At 38.6% G+C, this 22,328-nt stretch overlaps 2 protein-coding genes and 1 long non-coding RNA gene across 5 annotated transcripts in view; 1 reads left to right on the top strand and 2 right to left on the bottom strand.

Moving 5' to 3' along the window:
• pdcd4.L (programmed cell death 4 L homeolog) overlaps positions 1-2,858 on the bottom strand; it is a 29,538-nt gene extending 26,680 nt beyond the window's left edge. The window contains exon 1 of the mRNA XM_041568379.1: positions 2,840-2,858. The gene's annotated coding sequence lies outside the window, so the exon portion shown is untranslated. The remainder of the gene's footprint in view (positions 1-2,839) is intronic.
• LOC121395803 lies at positions 33-7,878 on the top strand. Its single transcript, XR_005962685.1, has 3 exons — positions 33-268; positions 3,888-4,009; positions 7,768-7,878. It is a non-coding gene; the product is annotated as an uncharacterized LOC121395803 (long non-coding RNA).
• A 2,479-nt stretch (positions 7,879-10,357) lies between these two features.
• The window catches only part of rbm20.L (RNA binding motif protein 20 L homeolog), a 127,997-nt gene continuing 116,026 nt past the window's right edge, over positions 10,358-22,328 (bottom strand). For all 3 annotated transcript variants that reach the window (XM_018224961.2, XM_018224962.2, XM_041570100.1), the window contains exons 11-14: positions 20,424-21,027; positions 18,185-18,304; positions 16,070-16,191; positions 10,358-13,964 (exon numbers count right to left, since the gene is read on the bottom strand). In XM_018224961.2, coding sequence (XP_018080450.1) covers positions 13,854-13,964; positions 16,070-16,191; positions 18,185-18,304; positions 20,424-21,027 — 957 coding nt within the window. In that variant the 3' untranslated portion in view covers positions 10,358-13,853. The remainder of the gene's footprint in view (positions 13,965-16,069; positions 16,192-18,184; positions 18,305-20,423; positions 21,028-22,328) is intronic.

Here is a 22,328-nt window from a genome sequence, read left to right on the forward strand (position 1 = left end):
GGCGGGATATTTGTCTGAGGCGAAGAAAGTGGGAGCGGCCATTTTGTGTTATTAGAGTGAGGGGCGAATTGTTATTCAATTCTTTGCCTCTGTTCTATACTGTTTCACATGCCTTTTTTCAGTTAGGGACGTTACAGTTTAGCCCAGTTGAGGTAAAAAGCAACACACTGATAATTTACTCTTTTCTCTCTGTGTTGTGCTGGGTCTGCTCACAATAAGCTTCAAACTGGCCTCAAGAGAAGTTTACAAAATGTTTTTAAAAAGAAAGGTGAATTATTTTGGTGTGAATTGTGTGATTGTAATCTCGTGTTTGACGCAATCCTGTCACAATTGACATATTCCCTCATTATACTTATTTCTTTACTTTAAGTTCATTGGCCTTCATTATTTTTGTTGTGTTTCAATTATTTGACTTTTTCCAGCTTTTAAATGGGGGTCACTGACCCCGTCTAAAAAAACAAACGCTCTGTAAAGCTACAAATGTATTGTTATTGCTACTTTTTATTCCTCGTCTTTCTATTCAGGCCTCTCTTATTAATATTCCAGTCTCTTATTCAAATCAGTGCATGGTTGCTAGGGGAATTTGGACCCTAACAACCTGCTGAATAAAAAGTTAAATTACTCAATAACCACATATAATAATAATAATGAATGAAAACCAAATGCAAATTGTCACTCTTTACATCATACTACAAGTTATTTTAATCTCCTATTCACCTTTGCCAGTTGTTTTACATTGTAAACCTATAGTTTAATTTCCCCCCCTTAAATGTCTGCCTGTAGCCCACCCAACTGCAGTTAAAGGGTACCTGCAAAATAAAATTGCCTGTGCGGGTGGAAAATGAGCATTCAGCAAAAAATAATCACTTCTGCCCAGTTCTGACTGAATTATAACAGTTTTTACAGAAGGTGATAGAGCAGTCTATTGTTTTATTAATGATCCACCTGGAGAGAACCTGGGGCCAGTATAAAAACCTGACTGCTTTGCGGGTGTTCTGAGGGTACCCGATCCACTCTGCCTGACACCCTGGGCCCACTTTCCCCACAGCAATTAGATATTGGAATAGGTTTTTATACTGGCCCCAGGTTCTCTCCAGGTTAGGGAGTATTTTACTGGCCTGGCCGGTAAAAAAGATGCTTGGTACCAATGTTATTAATAGGAAAAAACGCCAAAAATATAGCAGGGCAGGTATTTTTTTCCAGAAAAGGTGGCAACCCTACTCTCATTAATAAAACAATAGACTGCTCTATCACCTTCCGTAAAAAATTGTTATAATTTGGCCAGAACTGGGGAGAAGTGGTTATTTTTTGGTGAATGCTCCACTTTTCACCCGCACAGGCAATTTTATTTTTCTAGGGGTAACACTGCTCTCAGGGGGAATAAGAATGACTACATAGGAATTCTAGGCTGGTGCCCACAGGGAGATAACTCTGGTATTCAGTCTGACCCTCAATAGTTGTCAGTTATTTTTAGTCTTGGCATTTCGTGTTTTTCAGCGTAGTAAAGGGGCTGTTCACCTTTGAGTTAACTGTTAGTATGATGTAGAGAGGGATATTCTGAAACTATTTTCAATTGTTTTTCATTTTTTACTATTTGTGGTTTTTGAGTTATTTAGCTTTTTTATTCAGCAGCTCTCCAGTTTGCAATTTCAGCCACCTGGTTGATAAGGTCCAAATTCCCCTAGCAACCACGCGTTGATTTGAATAAGAGACTGGAATATGAAAAGGAGAGGGCCTGAATAGAAAGATGAGTAATAAAAAGAACATTTGTTTTTTTTAGATAGGGTCAGTGACCCCCGTTTGAAAGCAGGAAAGAGTCAGAAGAATAAGGCAAATCATTCAAAAACTATAAAAGTTGCTTAGAATTGGCCATTCTATGACATACTAAATATTAACATAAAGGTGAACCACCCCTTTAAAGGGTAACTATCCCCGTCTGGAAATGTCTTCTCAAATGGAACTGTGACTTTACACAACCGGCTGTCCAAGGGAATGAGTTGTCACTTTTACCACCCTTTCCATATAAAGTTCTTTTATTGTGTACATAAAACCGACGTTTTGGGGCCTTTTTCAAGGATCCTTGAAAAAGGCCCCGATGGGGGCCGAAACGTCGGATTTATGTACACAATAAAAGAACTTTGAATTTTTCACAAAATGGAGAGCTGGTCTTTTCAAGAAGATTATATATATATACATATATATATATTCCTGTTTAATAACATTGGCATCAAGCAACATGTACAATACCAGCAAGATGGCAACCCTACAATCAATCGGGCAGCTACCCATGATGCCCGGTGAGTTAGGGTTGCCACCTCACCCCTTTAAAACCAACAGCCTCGATGGCTAATTAGCAATTTATTTAGATGCATGCTGTAGACTGAACTGATTTATGTGCATCCAAAAGTTTTGCTAATTAGCCATCGAGCCAGTGGATTCCATATGTGTTCGGTTTTAAAGGGGTGAGTGAGGTGGCAACCCTACGGTGAGCACAGATATAAACGGGGCCCCAGTTCTGCTAATGCAATAGGATAACTGGCGCGGTCATGAGATATGTATAGGCACCGTTTGGCATTAAGGCTGGATGCCATTCCCAGCAAGAATGCATCACAACTGTATTGTGTAGAGACATCAAGCAGCCCCATGTCATACAGATGATAATGATCCATACAGGGGCCTTGACATTATATCATGTTCCCATTTAGTGTGAAGAGGAATTTATGCCTAAATTCAAGGTCGGATCCCTTATTACCCTCATGACATGGGGTTGGTTGGTGTCTCTGTTCATCTACATCAAGACTGGGCATCTCCAGTGCTAGAAATGTTATCATTTAGTTACCTTTTTAACTTGCAGTGCTGTAAGTTCCCTCTGTGCAAACTAACTGTGTGCTGCGACTCCCTCCTCTCCACTAAAACCACAGCAGACTCCAGAGGCAGTCGGCAGAAAGGACACGTGTCGGCAGATTATTCTGCTGAATCTTTTTCCTTTTCTTTGTTTCACATGATTTGCACCTCCTGCAAATACAGTATCCAATTTCTGTTCCAATGCAGTTGGAACCTACTCATTGCTCTAACAACAAATATAATAGCATTCAGACATAGGCATGGTAAGAGAATAACAACAAAAATCACATGAGAGTTCCTCAATAAACATTTTAAATAGTAGTTGTTTTGTTATCTCTGCCTTCTGTATAATCCACTCTTATATTTTAACAAGTTTAGCCAGTACTGCTGTTAATACAAACAAGCCTATCATATAAAAGCTAATTGATCCTGCCAAATGCCCGGTAAAACTATTCGGCTGAATATTAGACTAATGGCACATAGGGTGGTTTCTTCACCTCATATGGACTGTACAGTGTCAGGTGGGATCCATTCGTGTCACTGGGAGGCAGCGCAGGTGATGCCAGACATTTCTGAACATACACGTATGCACACGCTTACCTAGAAAAGCCTCACCCACATGGCTGGTGTGTGTATGATTCATCAACCTGCTCCGTTTAAGTCTTATAGGTGAAATGTTGCAGGGCATTGTTACCATTATATATATATATATATATATATATATATATATATATATATATATATATATATATATATATATATATATATATATATATATATTTGACTATATATATATATATATACATGTTGTAGTGATCCTATTTATCCTTTACTAATGTGCATGTTTGCAGTGTTCTGATGGAAATGGATTTGCTTTGATTTTTCAGCCAGTATTGGGCTGCCAATCATGTCTGTAGAAGACATAATAGTTTTAGGTAAAATAAATGTTTGGCTGAGCGGAGATACATTGCTTGCTAATTGCAGCAAACTATTTCTCATTCTGCTATTAGCCCTAATTGTATCATGTTGCCTTCTCGTTTCAGGGAAAGTAAATTAATCCAGGGCCTGACAGACAGAGCCAAACAGCTACAAATGAGAGTGTGAGATGCGCCTATTTTTCCATTGTATTGCTTACATGAAAAAAGGAAAATCAGCTGACTTTTGGGTAAACTACAATATTCTGAATATTCATAAAACACTGTTTTGACCAAAATGTGTGTGTTTTTTTGTAGGGTTGCCACTTCACCCCTTTAAAGCTGAACACATATGGAATTCACAGCCTGCATCTCTAATTAGCAATTCATTAAGGGCTCTTACAGACGTGCGTTTTTACCTGTGCTCCGGGTTTCAAGCGTTCAGCCGCAGTGGAGCACAGGAGGAGAAATCTTTTCAATGCGGATGTACTCACACAGACGCATGTAAGCACTGAACGGGACGGGACACAGCATGTTGCATTTTACCTGCGTTCAGCACTTACATGTACAGCCACATGAAAAAGAATAAAGTGTCTCCCCTGCGGCTGAACGCATGAAAATAATAATTATGATTATAATATATAATCCTGTATTTGACAGACTATATTATTTTGTAGTAGTATGCACTGTATTGATATTAGTAGTGTTATGACAATCTGTGAGTGGAAAATTAGGGACATTTCCCCAGGGGGGGGGCAGGTAGGCAGAGCGAGGGGGGTATACCCAGGGTAGGGGGAGGGTTTTTTTTATTACGGGTTTAATTCTCCTTTAAAGTCACTGATTGGTTATTGACTGTTAACAAGTTAGAGAGCTACAAAGCTATGTTAGACATCCAGTCACTCCAGCCTTTATAAATTACATTTTTGGCTAAATAACTATATTGAAAATATTTTTATATTTTGCACAGCCTATCTATTTAAACAGTTTCCTTTTTACACTGAACTGTAGCTTTACAGAAGAAGGAAAGGTATATAATCACATTCCTACCAACTGATTGTTTTACTTATGAGATATTGTAACACTATATTTATTTCAAGTTAAATGTTACTGTCATTATCTTGGATAGGTAAATCTAAAAACAACTGGACTTGCTGAGTAATCATTGAAGACGTTTCACTACTCATCCGAGCAGCTTCTTCAATTCAACTGACTGGTGTGGGAAATTCTTGTCATATAAACTCTTCCACTAATCCAATCACAATAGCACATTGTAACTCTTCAAAGAGATGACATCTGAAAAGTCACAGAGGTTTTGATTCTGTGTAGTTACTGTGATAGGATTATCCAATGTGTCATGCAACTCCTAGGAACAGGTGTTATTTGTGAGAGCTGCATGAATGGATGTGTGAAGTGTTCTGAAACCGCTGGGGTACAGATGTATGTAGCAGGTGGTGTCAATGGCTCCCACCGCTGTATAGGGATGGTTTCTCCTCTTTGACATGAATCGCCTCTTTCACGCCTAGTTCAAACCAGCAGTCTTCTTTATCCAAGATTTGGACCTTGCTATCTTCAAAGGAGTATCCCTTGTCTTTTAGGTGTAGAAAGACAGCTGAGTTTTGCCTCCTATGCTGACCCATTCGCTTGGTGAGCAGTTGCTTTGTCTCCCCAATGTATAGATCTGTGCTCTCCTCACTACACTGGACTCTGTATACCACATTGCTTTGTTGTTCTTTTGGTATTGGATCCTTTGGGTGTACCAGTTTTTGCCTCAGTGTGTTGCTTGGTTTGAAAAACACAGAGACGTGGTGTTTGTTGAAAATCCTCCTGAGTTTCTCTGACACTCCAGCTACATATGTTTCGCCTACTATGTGTCTCCGGGCGGTTATTTCTTTTGGTGTTCCTGTTGGGCTTGGTTGCTGCTGTTTTGACAAAGGCCCAGTCTGGGTAGCCACATGCTTTCAAAGCTCCTTTGAGATGTTTTTGCTCTTTGTCTTTGGACTCTGTATCAGTTGCCACACATTCCGCCCTGTGGTGCAGAGTTCTAATGACACCCAGTTTGTGTTCCAGTGGATGGTGGGAATCAAACAACAGATCCGTATGAGTGGGTTTCCTGTATACTTCCGTTTTCAAGTTACCCCCTCTTGGATGCACATCAAACAGTCCAAAAAGGCAAGTTTGTTCTCGTGGACATCTTCCCTTGTGAACTTGATGTTATTGTCCACTGAGTTAATGTGTTCTGTAAAGGCCACCACTTCATTGGATCTGATTTTAACCCAAGTGTCATCCACATACCTGAACCAGTGACTCAGTGTAGTTCCCTGAAATGTAAGTAAGGTCCTCCTTTCCACTTCCTCCATGTACAAGTTAGCTACAATGGGAGAGACTGGAGAACCCACTGCACAGCCATGTTTCTGTCTGTAAAAAAGGTTCTTGTTTTTGAAGTATGTTGCGTTAAGGCACAAATCTAGCAACAAACATACTTGGTTAGGACTGAGCTTCGTTCTGCTGCTGAGGGTGTTATCTTGTTGCAGTCGTTTTCTTACAGTCTCAATTGCCTCTGTCGTAGGTATACATGTGAACAATGAAGTGACATCATATGATGCCATTGTTTCTTCTGCCTCTAGTGCAACGCCATGAATCTTGGTTACAAACTCTTTGGCATTCTGGATATGATGCACTGCATTGCCTACCAACGGGGCTAAGATCTTAGCCAAGAATTTTGAAATGCTATATGTCACTGAATTTATGCTGCTGGCAATGGGTCTTAGTGGGGCTCCAACTTTGTGTATCTTGGGGAGTCTGTATAAGCATGGTGTGGCTTCTCTGGGGACAGGCGGCGGTATAAAACTCGATCAATGGTTTTCTCCTTTTCAAGTTGTTGTAGGCAACCTATCACCTTTTTCTTGTAACCACTGATTGGGTCTTTCCTTAAGGGTTCATACGTATTGCTGTCACTGAGTAGTGTGGTTCTCTTGCAGTGGTAGTCAGTTGTGTTGAGCACAACTATGCATCGCCCTTTATCTGCTGGCAGGATAGTGATGTTCGGGTCCTCCTCTCTTGTGTAGTAACGTTAGAGGGAGGTGTTCTGGCACTCGACAAAGCAGCTGACACTTTTAACCGGAGTTGTTCCGCTTCTTACTTTTTCATGTGATTATTATTGATAGCAGATTCTGTGGCTGTTATGAGTTCAACTACTAGGATGTGTTGTGGTGTCACTGTATAGTTTAACCCCTTGGCTAGCACGTCCATTTCTGGCTGAGTTAGTACCCTGATAGGTTCCTAACCCACGTGTCTTTGGTGTCTCATTTTTCTGCCTCCAGGTTAGTTCTTTAGTCCTTTCCCAACTGCTGCTTAGTGACAGCAACGTGGTGAATTTGCTTATTTGTCGCTCCTTGGCATGTTCAACAAAAACAACCACCCTTTCCAGAGTTCCATCAGGCAGTTCTTTTGCCAGACTCAGTTTCAGATGTTCAAATTTCTGCTTAACAGCACCAATGGTAAAGTTGATCTGTCTGACCCATTCATTTAGTAGATGTTTTTGGGCTTTTTGTAAAATCTTGTTGGGTCTGTGACTTTTTACGGTGGAACCCAGGAGTAGGCTACAAGGGGTGAGTCCCTGATGTCGACATCTGAGATTAAATAGTAGATGGTTTCGATAGTCTGCCAGTTTTCTTGCTGTTCTTTCATATTCCTCAACCAGTTTAAGAGTATTCTCTCCAAAATTAATGGCAATATGACTATGAAGATTTTCATTCATCCAGGTCATGGTATATCTAGTATAGGTAAATCTCCCTTGAACAATTACAATGTGCCATTGTGATTAGATTAGTGGAAGAGTTTATACCCCAAATGAGTATTCTAAGCCTGAAACCCACCTTGTGGTTTTCATTCATGCTAATGAGGCAAAAGGATATCAAGCTTTTTATTTGGTACAGCCCTGTTTCAATCAATATCAAAGAGCATTTCACAGAACTTCATAAATAAACTGAAATTTAAATTCTGTATTTAGGTTTGGTCTGGCAGCAAATTTTCAGCAGCCTTATCTAAAGCGAGAGTCCTTGTGCCGTGAGAAGCATCCTACCTGTGCAAACAATGCTACATCATGGTAATCTCTGTTGTTTTCACTGGGGAAACCATTGTGTGTGATGTGTGCTTGTTTTCCTGGCATTTTGGCTTATGCAGCATTGTGCATATTAACTCATTAGCTTGGGATGATTGGCTTTGGGACAGCCTGTGAGTAGGACAGTTAGGGGCAGATTTATTAAAACTCATGTAGTATTTAACCCGAAATATTAGAATTTTCAAAGGAATTTTTCAATATAAACTTGAATTTTCTGGTTAAAAAAACTCACATTTTTTGAGATTTATTATACCCTGAAGCTGCAAATAGCTCAAATATGAAAATACATCATCTAAAAGCTGTCGAGATCATGTAGAAGTCAATGGCAGAGGTTCCTTAAAGCATCTGAAGATGTTTGTAGCCTTCATGATGTTTTTCAGTGGGTTTCACTTGTAAACACACTTGCTATGATATGTGCTGTGTAGCTCCGGAGCTAACAGTAGCAGCTACTTTTTGTGGCTAATAAATACCCTGCTACAATACTGCAATACCGAGAATTACCTCTGCTAAACACATAGGGGGTTATTTATTAAAGGTCGAGTGTTAGAGTTTTTTTTTACCTCAAATGACTGAAACTCGAATGGTATCTTATTTATGTTCGAATGATACCGATCGAAACGCAATTCGAAACGAGTTTTTCTCCAAAAAAAAACTTGAATGTCAGGAAGCTATTAACTCCTTCTAATAGGTCAACGTACCTCTGCCATTGACTTTTACATGAACTGGACAGGTTTTAGGTGGCAACCAGGGTAGGTGGATGATTTGAGTTGGTGGTTTAGAATCTGAATTCACTATTTGAACCTTAGTAAATTTGCCCCATAATATACCTTTTCTGCTCAGTAGAAACCAAAGCTTCCTATATGGTACAGGCATAGGACCTGTTATCCGGAAACCCATTATCCAGTAGGCGCCAACATCACAGAGCACTGTAACAAAGGTTATGAATTTTCTTGCTGTCTGATGTTGGTTCAGTTAAAGAACACTGGCCCTTTTATTGTACCTGTCTGCAGAAAATTTTACTATTTTAGAAATGCTCAGTAAAATAAATTATGCAAATAAACACATAAAAGTGAAATGCATGAAAATTATCTTTATTAAAATCCTTTTTATCAAACATAACTTAAAATCATTTTTCATGAAACAGTAGTAAGGAACACTTGTGTGATAATCACATATTAACATATTCTGACGTCAGCTTTTTTTACATGCCATAACTTAAATAAACTTGATTTTTTTTTTTTTTTTTTAAGCATCAATAAATATTTCATCTGGTCCAGTTCAAGTATCATTTATTAGTCACAGCCTTGAAAAAAAACAAGGGCAGAAAATCCCTGAATGTGGTTCAACAGTAATAGAACAGAGAAGCAAGTCCTTTTTCTACAAATAGGCCCAATAAAACAAATCTTTTATTCGTCTGTTTCTGAATTCATTGCTTCATAAATCAGTACATATTTGTAACATGATCTGGCAGCACTGCCGTTTCATTGTAGAGAAAAAGAAAATTCCACTCTTCCCAATGTATCTGAAATTGTTGCATCCGGTAAATGGAAGCTGTAAGAGGGCGACGTAATAACAGAACAGCATATAGCTTCCTATAATATTATTATAGACATTGCCTCCTGTATGTCATATACATGAACCTTTTTCAGGTGCCAAGTCAGACATTCAACACCAAATTTGCATTCAAATCACTTTTAATTATAATGGTTTTCAAATGAACAATATCCTTTTGCTGTGAGATGAAATGTCACTGTGCTAAATTGGTTTCTGTGCCCCCATTTCTAATAGACGGTTACAGACAAGTTAGTTATCTGTCTTGTTCTGTTGCTTTTCCATGAAAGGTTTTATCAGCACCTTAGCAGCAGAAAGGGTTGAGATGGTCACAAGTGGGACTCCTAATATCCAGCCCACAAGGGCGTGCTTCACTACTTTTTGCAGTCGTTTGCAACTACACATCTCAGGTACAGAAGGAACCCAACTGCTTCATAAATGTGAGATGGGCCAGGTTTGAATTTCTACCCTAGGCTTGAAACTGCATGCAGCGTTTGCTTTATATTGACATTGTCTCTATGGGGCAAATTCATCAAGGGTCGAATATCGACGGTTAATTAACCCTCGATATTCGACTGGGAATGAAAATCCTAGACTTCGAAGTCGAAGGATTTTGCGCAAATACTTCGATCGAACGATCGAAGGAATAATTGTTCGATCGTTGGATTAAATCCTTCGAATCGAACGATTCGAAGGATTTTAATCCAACGATCGAAGGATTATCCTTCGACCAAAAAAATTTAGCCAAGCCTATGGGGACCTTCCCCATAGGCTAACATTGGGTTCGGTAGCTTTTAGGTGGCGAACTAGGGGGTCGAAGTTTTTTCTTAAAGAGACAGTACTTCGACTATCAAATAGTCGAACGATTTTTAGTTCGAATCCTTCGATTCAAAGTCGTAGTCGAAGGTCGAAGTAGCCCATTCGAAGGTTGAAGTAGCCAAAAAAACACTTCGAAATTCGATGTTTTTTTTATTCTATTCCTTCACCCGAAGTTAATGAATTGGCCCCTAAGTGTATAAGCTACAGTTTATTTGACTCAATAAATGTTTTAGGCATTGTGCGTAGTGTGTCGAAGGCAAATACTATATGATTGCAGAAACTGTCACACTTATAACCAGGAGGATGGAGCTATGCTCACTGTCTAATCAGATCCAATGAAGTTTTCATGTTACATTAATGTACGTAGACCATTGGATTCACAAAGAAGTTATTGGGTGACAATGTGTTCCAGCCAGTGGTACAGTTATTTAGTTCTCTTCAGTTCTCAAACTCGATGGATGGATTATGCAGCTTTACAAACAAAAAGGGTTTTGCAAAAACACAGGGAAAACTTGCCCTAGCCTTATAATTAACGGCAACAAATCAGATCAAGTTCTTTTAATAATTGCAATGGCATTGTAATATATATTGGCCAAACATTATCCCTTTCTCCTACATAACCCTATAATTATTTAGTGACTGCCCCTCTGATAATGTTGGGGTTTGTGCCTATAGGGCGCATGGGAAGATGTCATATTTTGCTGGAAATAAAATGAACTTTTAAATATGTTTTGTTATCTCTTATTGTGTAATTATTGCCCTTTTCTAAATATATACTAGGTGATCAGTTTATCATTCAAATGTGCAACTTCCAAATCTAATACGTTGCTTTTCTATTAGTGTTTTGTTATTTATTATTAGACAATTTGGTTTCAGAATTATTTACAAGTGACAACAAAATTGAAGCCACACAGAGCAGGTATTTTAGCTGCCCATGTCAGTGACCCCCCATCAGAGAACTGAATAAAGACAGAAGTGTAAGCCAAATAATTCAACAACTATAAATAATAAAAAATGAAGACCAATAGAAAAGCTGATAAGAACAGGCCATTCTGTAACATACTTAAAGTTAATTTAAAGATGAACTACCCATTTAATGGCTTAATGTATTCCTCATTACAGTAAGATGTATTGCAGCCAGATAACACAGTGTATGTAGTACAGTTCAGGGGCAGGCAATGTGCATGTCTTGCTGTGTTTCCCACAGTACTGTGCAAATTCTCACCAGAAGTTAAGAGACTTCTGTCTGCTTGAATAGTATGGATACACATGATTTCTAGATTACACTGCGCCTTGTACTGTAGAGCTTGTAGAACGCTTTAGAGCAATACTTTAAATCTTGTAAAGTTCTATCTGAACTGGGAAATTTTAGATAAAGTGGACCTCTTTAAAGTGTACCTGAGATTTTCTGCAACAGGCAATTTGCAAACATGGACAGTGCAAACAGGACCAGGTCACTCATTTATAGCTGTAAAGGGAGTGAGCTATAAAGCAAGCACATCACAAATAATTATTCATACTTAAAGGGGAATTCATTTTTTAGGTTGTTGTAGATGGAAGCTCCCAATTTTTCTTCTTCTTTTATGAATAATTTGCCTTTCTGTTCGTCTCTCTTTGACTAGCAATTTTAAAATGCAATCTGGTTTTAGGAATCAGTGATCCCTAGAAGTAAAATCAAAGCTATTTTTTTTATCAAGCCCTGTTATTCACATCACTGCCTGGTTGCTCCCTAGCTTATCCTGGCAACTGCATGCCAATTTAAATAAGGGCAAGCGAGCCATTATCTGTAAACCAGTGGTTCAGAGAGCTCTGAAATATGGCAATGCCAGTTTTAGTTGTTTCTGATTTAAATAAACAGGTTTTCTGACCAATTTACTTTTTCTTTGTATTAAAGACTGCACTTTGCACTTGATGTTAATTAATTTATGACAGTTATCAGTAGCCTTAAGGTATGGGGTAGAGACTGCTTATTTAGAAACTCCGGGTCGAGAGAATTCCAGATAATAAGTCCCAAAAAAAATTAAAAAAAACAATTGCAGATTGTCTGAGTATGTAATTGCTGATTTTAAGGTGAGCTTCCCTATTAACAGTTTTAAGTCGTATGAAGAAATAATAAAACACACAAATAATTAAACACACACAAATGTAAAGCCTTACCCCTGTGTGTGCAGAACAAACGTATATACTATATTTTACTTATACAAAAGACTTTTTTTATCTGTGGGTTATATGGTTCTGCCCTGGGATTTATCACGTATTTCCACAGGCTGCTTATTACCCCCATTTTTCTCTGCCCACAGCTTAGATTTACCTTTGGTATTGTAAGTGTCTTTGTATGCAGTCATTTTACAGACTTCTTTTCTCGTAGTGGGTGTGGGACTATAATATTTAGCCGTCTTGATAAATATCTCTCTATATATAATCACTCAGTGATACAAACACTAGCAATTCCATATATACCTAATATGTCAGCTATAACATCTGCAACTAACTTTACATCACTTTCAGTGCACTTCCACGCACTAGTTATTATACCACTGACCCTGATTAGTTACAGTGTATTCAAAAATATCCCTGAGAATTCATAGTTTAGAAACAAGGAGTGGACCCCTTGTGACTCGCCAGGTGTTGTTCAACTGCAATTACCCATACTCAACAACAGTATCTGGACACTGGGGAGTTGTATCTCAACTACACATGGGAGCAGCCACAAGCTGCCCATCTCGTTACATATATAGTAGTCCCTGTTTAAGGCAGCAGTTGTGAAAGTTTATGTTGAAGGCACAGAGAGGCTGCAGATACAACACTACATTATGGGAGAGCATCTCTATTGCTAGATATAGGGGGCACTTATATCCTTAGATTGTAATACTCCTATATCTTCAGCTACAAGTGGAAGTGACAGCAAATACCCATTCACTGGGAAACTTGACTTGCATCAAATTACGGGGAGAGACAGATACAAAGGAAAGTCTATCTTACATTATGTGTCAGGCACAAATGGCAAAGGGAGTCATGGCATTCATAGCATATGTTGAAATAAATACATGTGTTCCACAAAATTATTCACAGAATCGTGTATCCTTAATGTATCTTCTCTCTACTCATTATCATCTTCCCAAATGTTGCCTACTGTTACTCTCTGTTTTCTGATAAAATCCAGATAGAAGTGTATTGCTTGGTTCTACAGCCATTTAAGAAACAAAATATTCTGATGGTTAATAAATGGGGAGAACATTCCAATGAGCTGAGCTGTTATAGTACAGAGGCTTTGAGCAGCCCCAAGCCTTAAGCAGGCAATTCAATAGGGCAATACAACTTGCACCTATAACTGCAAGATTCATTTTATAATTAAGAATTTTTGTATATTATGAAGTTATAAAAATGTATTGGTGCTTTAGGCCATGCACTGGGCATGTACCTATTAGACTGGGGTAACACTCTGTTTGTACCTCCATAACACAAGCAGCTCTGTACACTCCCCATCTGGCTCAGTTAGAGACATCTTGTCTTCTGTCATCTGGCAAAACTCTTTTCCTTCTTTAAAACTATGTCTGCAACTGATAGGTCAACTATTGTCCATGTATCTTGTTAATGTTTCTCCTTTAAGGTCTGTTCTTCTCAAACTGTGGGACAAGTCCAACATCTTCTTGATAAATCATATTCTCTGTCTCATTTTTTCCTGAGCACCCTTCAGCCAGTCTGGACAAGTAATTCTGCAAGTTAAAATAATAATAATAATAATATTATTTGAGAAGACCTCTTATTTGTGTTTTAGACCTTCCTAGAACTATTTATATCCATTACTTTTGCATTGCTATTATTTAGAACAATATGTTGTACAGTTATGGGATCCGTTATCCGGAAACCTGTTATCCAGAAAGCTCGGAAAGGCTGTCTCCCATAGACTCCATTATAATCAAATAATCCAAATTTTTCCAAATCAAACATTACCTTGTACATGAATTACACTAAGATATAATTAATCTTATTGGAAGCAAAACCAGCCTTTTTGGTTTCTTTAATGTTTGCATGATTTTCTAGTAGACTTAAGGTATGAAGATCCAAATTATGGATCCAGAAAGCCTCAGATCCTTTCCAAATCAAACATTATCTTGTACATGAATTACACTAAGATATAATTAATCCTTGTTAGAAGCAAAACCAGTCTTTTTGGTTTATTTAATGTTTGCATGATTTTCTAGTAGACTTGAGGTATGAAGATCCAAATTATGGATCCAGAAAGCCTCAGATCCTTTCCAAATCAAACATTATCTTGCACATTAATTACACTAAGATATAATTAATCCTTATTAGAAGCAAAACCAGCCTTTTTGGTTTATTTAATGTTTGCATGATTTTCTAGTAGACTTAAGGTATGAAGATCCAAATTATGGATCCAGAAAGCCTCAGGTCACGAGCATTCTGGATAATAGATCCCATACCTGTACAGTCTTGTTTCTATTAAATGAATACAGAGAGAGTTTATGGCCCTTTAAAGTAACACTGACCTATACATATATTTCTATCTCACAGCTACAACCCCCTGACGCCAAGTGAATTTAGCAATGAGGCTCAATTGAAAAGAGGCCCTGTCATCTATATTTGACTGTTGCACTGAAGCTCTTCACTTATCCAACCTTCTTCATAACAGCGTGGAGTAAAGAGCCATTAAATAATGACAAGTGCAACAGCTGGCATCTCACATCTCTTCATGGTATGAAGCCTTGATAATGTCAAGCACTTAAACTTTCACAGTGAAAGCATCTGTCCTCGGCCTTCAGTCTCACTAGTAGTCGGCTTATGGATTTAATGAGAAACAACATTTTATAAGGTGGGATATTAGCACTCTCTGAGTGGTGCAGCAGACGAGGGGCCTCTGGGACAAGAGAAAGCTTTTTCATTGATATCTTATATCATCTAGCCTTGCAGAGCCAGTACCCCGTCTGCTTTAATCTTAACCACAAGTAAGAAGGTTTAAAGACAACCCTTCAATGCAGCTCTTGGGAACACTTTACAGTAAGATTTCATGGAAGTCTCATCCCATCTGCAGGAAGTTGGGGTTTAACAAGGCCTCAATAGATATAACACATATAGGGGCAGATTTATCAAGGGTCGAATTTCAAAGTAGAAAATACTCGACCATTGAATTGAAATACTTTGAATATCGAAGTATTTTTCAGCAAAATTGGCCATCCTGCGATCGAAGGAAAATAGTTTGATTGAACGATTAAATCCTTTGAATCGAACAATTTGAAGGATTTCAAGGCAGCATTTTACAAACGGTTCATACCATTTTAACTGAAAATTTGTTTGTTTTTTTCAATAACTCCTAGAAACGGTTTCTTTTATTACTAAGCAGCATTTTACAAACGGTTCATACCATTTTAACTGAAAATTTGTTGTTTTTTTTCAATAACTCCTAGAAACGGTTTCTTTTATTACTAAGCAGCATTTTACAAACGGTTCATACCATTTTAACTGAAAATTTGGTTGTTTTTTTTTTGATAAATCCTAAAAACAGTTTCTTTTATTACTTGCTCAAGAATCTACTCTTTATCTAAGCAATCTGCTTTCTCTCCTAATTGCTCTGGGAATTGTGGTTTTGCAGGATAGCTAGCTCTTACTGAAGTTACTGAAGTTTATTTAACAATGAAGAACTATATAATTAGAAGTGGTGATTGAGTTTAATGGGTAAATATATCTGTCCAACAGGGCAAAGTGCAAGCACAGTGCACAAGGAACCTCCTGATTCCAGCACTGACACACATTACACAAGAACCCTGATTTAAGGGATGACTGAATAAATAGCGAGATATACCTGTAGGTTTCTGTAGTGCACACGACTGCGACAATGTGATGTCTTTGCAGTTTCCTCGCTGGTGTAGAAGATGCCGCAGAGTTTGCAGAAAAAGCCAGTTCTCGGCACCACAAATTCCACTCCTATAAGATGTAACAGGGGCAGTTTTAAGAAATAGAAATAATCAAAGGCAACAAAGTCAAGAGCATTTACCTGAGCCTAAAAGCAATATGTAACATTGTCTTATGTAATGGGGATTTTGGGGGGTAAAAAAATCACAGTCAGTTTTGGTACTTGCATGACGTAGTATATATCCTGGTTCTTACTGTATATGACTGACTTTAAGTACAAAACAGCATCACTGCCCTGCTTTATGGCATTATTCTACATATTTATCCCTGATTAGAGTAGTAGACCCACATGACACATAGCAGGGTCAGTCAACTGATAACAATAAATAAACATTGGGCAGATAAGAAAGAAAACAAAACCAAGACATGTTAAGGCTAATCGGTCAAGTCAGTGGAAATTGTGTGGATATTGCTTGTGGAAATATAAGTTGTGTTGTTTTAAGCATGGGAAAATGTGGCAGTCAGAAGTTCGGGGAAAGGCTTTGGCTTTCTGATATGGCAGAAAGCAACCACTATTTATATATGTGCAATTCTCTGACAACTGGATTCCCTAATGTACCAGAAGCTATTCAGGACATATTTCTTTATTTGCCATAATATTGTGCTTTGTGGAATTTTTTGGTCTTCCTTGAAGGGATACAAGAGCGACCATCAAGCAATATTATTCTGACATATCTCTAGTAGATAGCACTGTTTGTTTCAGCCTTGGAAAGCTACCAACAGCAATTTAAGTGCTTAGAGCACAGAGAGATAAAGTGACTTGTCTAAGCTCACAGGCATTTGGCATCTATACAGCATCTGTCTCTCATACTTCAGACATGAGTGTCTTGGCCCAGGAAAGAGGGCATATGTACGTAATCGCTTGCCCAGGTAAACAGTAAGATGGCTTGTGAATGGGTCATTTATGAAGGGCGGCTGGATCTAGTGTATGTACAGGTGACAGTTTTGCAACAACATAGATATACAAAAATGCATAGAAATATACATATATCATTTGCAAAATATCTAAAGGTTTGATTTTCATTTTTTGTTGGTTTAGCATCATTAGCTTTTCTGTTCTGTTGTTTGGTTGATAAGGTAAATCACCATGGCAACTATAAAGCACATTTTTAATACATATTGTTTGTTACTTATCTATTCAGGCCCTCCCTATTCATCTTCCAATATGTTATTGTCACAAGCACTGGACGTGTTCAGCGCATCTACTCCCTTCGGCAGCGAAATCCAAGATGGTGGCGCCCATAGCTGCCACGTGGGTAGCGGAGGCACCGGCGAGATGACGTCATGAGTCGGCGCTGGTACGATGACATCACGAACCAGCGCCAAATTAAAATATAACGACGCTCAAGACGCTGGTTCAATGCCCAAGTATAGGACTTGTTTGTTTACGCGTTCCTGGATGCTATTATTCCGGATTTCTTGATTATTGGACTTTGACCTTTGCCTGGACCTGGATTCTGCATTCATTCTGCCTGCCTTTGAACTTTTGCCTGAATTTGAATTTCGTCTTCGCCAGAACCCTCCTGTACTGCGATCTTGGACTTTTTACCCTAAAGCTTCCTCCTTGGTCCAGGTTACTCCCGGCTGGGAGCCGATAGGTCCCCTGACAGTTATTCAAGCCACTGTCTGTGTTTTGGGTCACTGGGACCCTAGCAATCAAATAACAAGTTAAACTCTTAATACTATTACCTTAATATTTCAAGTTAGTAAGGGGGAACCCCAATATGACTGACACAGATTGCTATCACATATAATAATGATCAGACCACAACTCTGAACTGACAGGTTACATGTCATTCTAAGATTACAATCCAAGTCAGTTTGGCCCAAATTGCATTACACTCACTTGCATTCAAAACTCACCAAATAAAAATTACAAGGTATACATCTCCTTTAAGTAGATTTTAAGCTTTCTGTATGGCAGAGCAATAAAAACGTGTCAGTAGTTACCAATGGCACAAACCAGATCATATGCCCGTATCCGTTTCAGCCCATCTGAACTCACCTAGAGGGATACTGAGCTCGCTGAACACATCTTCTTGTTCCCATGAAGGCGACGACTGTCTCTCCTTCGATTCACTTTCTTGTATTTTAGCAGATTTTACTTCAGATGATACAGAATGACCTAAATAATAATTAAGAAAAATGAGCATTTCAGATTTTCTGATCGCGTGCACAAATCTTAATTCCAACGTTTCAAAACAGAATGAAAAGATGCTATTTCTGATCCATTTTAACCATGGCCCATATTCCTGATACATCTTAGCCACAGCCTAGTTAAGCCAGATTTAGGGCCTGACCCTTGAACCAAAACACTGGCCCCTTTGTTGGCAATCTCCCAGAAAATTCACTGCTGTTGCTAATACATTTATAAACCATAAAATACTTTTATTAGGATTCCCAGTCTTTTTACATTGTGTGTCCTACTGCAGCCATGTTAAACACACGTCTATAAATATATATAGGCAGCTATTTTCTCCCCCTTAAGAATTACACAACAGTGACACTGCCTTGCCTGTATAGCAGAACCTATAAATACCACAAACTGTAGCCATATGCTGCTGCTTTCTCTGATAAACGCCTGTCAGCAGCTATGGAAGCAGCTAGGAAACCACAGCACCAGGCACATGTGACCTTTCAAGGACTAGTAAAAACAAAAAAACAACTCTTTGGAGTAGCAACGAGTTATCATTTTAATCTACATTTAAAAATGTTTTCTTTGAAACAGAAATCCTGTCTTTTATTGAGCCGAGATAAAATCTCATGGCTGATGATATCTTTTATCTGTGGCCTGAGCATCCCACACTGTGTATTGTGTTCACTGGAACCTTAGACCTATGGTTCCAATGCTACATATTGCTCAGTGATATTGATGGGACAATGTAGACTGCTGTAAGAAATACATAAGCTTCTTACTTCTACAAACAGCACCTTTATTAGAGACTGCATCCTACTCATCATACGACATCCACTGTAACATTAAAGCAGTGGTCCCCAACCAGTAGCTCGCGAGCAACATGTTGCTCCCCAACCCTTTGGATGTTGCTTCCAGTGGCCTCAAAGAAGGAGCTTATTTTTGAATTCCTGGCTTGAAGGCAATTTTTGGTTGCATAAAAGCCAGGTACTGCCAAACAGAGTCTCCTGTAGGCTACCAGTCCATATAGGGGCTACCAAACAGCCAATCACAGCCTTTATTTGACAGCTCCATTGATTTTCAATGCTCTCCAACTCTTTTTACATTTAAATGTGGCTCACAAGTAAAAAGGTTGGGGACCCCAGCATTAAAGGATACGAAATTAACGAGAACACTTTCATTACATTCATGTAATTGCATGCTCCTAATCTTGACACCCAGTTGAAGTCCCCATCACTGACAGGTACGGACTGCACAGCACAGGCTCTGGTCTCAGATATTAAGCTGGACCACTGGAATTAGACGCTATAAGCAAAACTGCTGTGGAGGACGTTGGGGACAAAAGAGAGCTCCAAGCTTCTGTATGTAAAAAATGTTAACTGTAACAGAAGCTCATGGATATGTACCCCTTAGCAACACTTATTGATGGGGCAAACAATGCCAAACTTTGCACAATTGCAAAATTCCAAACATCTTCCTACACAATGTCAAAGTCTACCACACTTTGCCTGGTGATTCATGGCTTTACTGTTTGACAAAAGTGCTGTCTTCAGCTGAAAGCTTATAAACATGATGAGTCTAACTGTATTATGGCTGAAATATGCAGGTTATTTATTAATGATACGTAGCTGTGTAAAGCATCAGCCTATGTGCCCATAAACATACCAAGTCTCTGCTAACACCTACAACTACTCATAATACTTTTCCTTTCCAGAAATATAGTCTGGCCATCAGTGCATGCAAGGCAATATATTATAAACAGGCTGAAATAGGAACACTGGCTATTTCTTGTCAATTCTGTTTCACCATTGAAACACCAGTTTTATCAACCATCCTTTCCATGAAATTCACTCTCCTTTATTTCTTATTAGAGACTGATTTAACTTTATCCCATTTCCATTTTCAACAATATTAACAGAACAGTTTTCAATACTGTCTAAAACAACTCTACTAAAATAAACTTAAAACACCTCATTTTAAATTATTCTTAATGCAGAAAGACATGTCATCTTATTAAAAGAAAACCACCATCTCATTCATTGTTATTGTGTTAGCCAACTTTCTGGGAGGATAAATGTGTAACAATTTATAAAAGATATATTTCTATTACCAGAAACTCTCTCTCTCTTTTCACAGCTTTCTTCTTGGGTGTGAATATCCCTCATTTTCTCATTCGCATCGTCTCTAACGTCCTTCCTCTTACACAAGTCCATGCAATTAACCAGATTGTTGTCTTCCTTATAGGTAGAGCTTTGGACGTTTGTTGAATTATTTGGACTACTAGAGCTCTCTGCTAGGCTTTCTTTCTCATGAAGACTTGTTGCTGCTTCATGTTGCTCCAGTTCCTCAGATTTCTGTTCAGAATGAAGGCTTACATCCGGAATATTTGGCCCACAGCAGCTACTTTCAGGACTGGCACTTTCTCTTATTGAGGTACAGCTCATGGCTATAGAGGCTTCATGAGGAGATGAACAAGCACTGTTAGTTAACCGGCTACTGCATTCCAAATCTATAGAGCAGATGCCATGAGAGCACATCTGAATGCAGCTGCCATTGTCCTTAGGGAGCACAGGAACAATTTCTTCCAGTTCTGTGATATCTGGTTCTATGATTAAATCTTCTTCACCAACTTCGTCTACAGTCACAAGCTCCTCCATGTTCGTTGGGTACCAAGGTTCACCTTCCACCTCACTCCCGCTTTCCCACTCATCCTCCTGTTAAAATGATACAAAAACAGAATATTACAGTGAGCCTAGGTTTATAATTTCCACCCACAAATGCCTATTAATTTGTTAAGTCTTTAAACAAGCTAGGTCTCCATTGTAATGCTACAAGTATACTATTATCGTGAGAAGCAAATATGTAACTACAACATTTTTCTCATTATCGTCATGTCTTGCTATCTAATGTTACTAAATGCAGCACCCTAAAAACATCACTAATGCCATGTTAGCTTCTGTCCGTGCTTACCAGACCGTTTGCCTGCCCATGATATTAATACCGTCTGCATCTGACCATTAGCTCATAATTAGAAGGATAAAAACCTGGAGATATTCCCAGAACATTTTCTTCAACATGAATATTCATTAAACACAACTGGGTCTCTTGAGCTTTATTGCCATAGAACTGAAATGTATCATAAAATCATCTTGAACCATCCCCACAATATCATGTACATCCAAAATATTTATGTCTAGCTAAAGATTCTCCGTGCACACACGCACACACACTCTCGCATATATAACACACTTGTAAATCCTGCCAGCTAAGTGAAAAATATGCAAAGTGATGTTCACGGGCAATCAGTGAGACAAAAAGTGCCCTAAAGTAAAGTTACAAGGGAAGGTCAGAGGAGGGCAATTCTCTTAGACAACAGCTATGCAAGCCAGTGTCATCTATATACTGTATCACATTCGACTGCTGCAGATGAAATAACATAGGGTGGGACATAAGTCAGCCGGATCATTTTCATCAATGGATACAGATCTTTTTTTAGGTCCCAAATGTTAATACCTACCTTAATTACTAGCAGATCAACACTGCAAATTGTTGATTTATTATTAGATTAAAGGGCATGCCAGTGGCTCAGCTAAAGCAGCACAGCATTAAATGGTAAGTTTAGATGGACACTAATGCTGGATTTGCAGTGTTTACTTTTTTTTATCCTTGTTCCCCAGTCAAGAGAACTCTGCAGGGGCCACAGCCTTAAAGGGATACTGTCATAGGAATTTTTTTTTTTCCAAAATGAATCAGTTAATAGTGCTGCTCCAGTAGAATTCTGCACTGAAATCCATTTCTCAAAAGAGCAAACAGATTTTTTTATATTCAATTTTGAAATCTGACATGGGGCTAGACATATTGTCAATTTCCCAGCTGCCCCTGGTCATGTGACTTGTGCTCTGATAAACTTTAATCACTCTTTACTGCTGTACTGCAAGAGTGATATCACCCCCTCCCTTTCCCCCCCAGCAGCCAAACAAAGGAACAATGGGAAGGTAACCAGATAGCAGCTCCC

Source organism: Xenopus laevis, chromosome 7L, assembly GCF_017654675.1.
Source record: "Xenopus laevis strain J_2021 chromosome 7L, Xenopus_laevis_v10.1, whole genome shotgun sequence".
NCBI classification, from domain to species: domain Eukaryota; kingdom Metazoa; phylum Chordata; class Amphibia; order Anura; family Pipidae; genus Xenopus; species Xenopus laevis.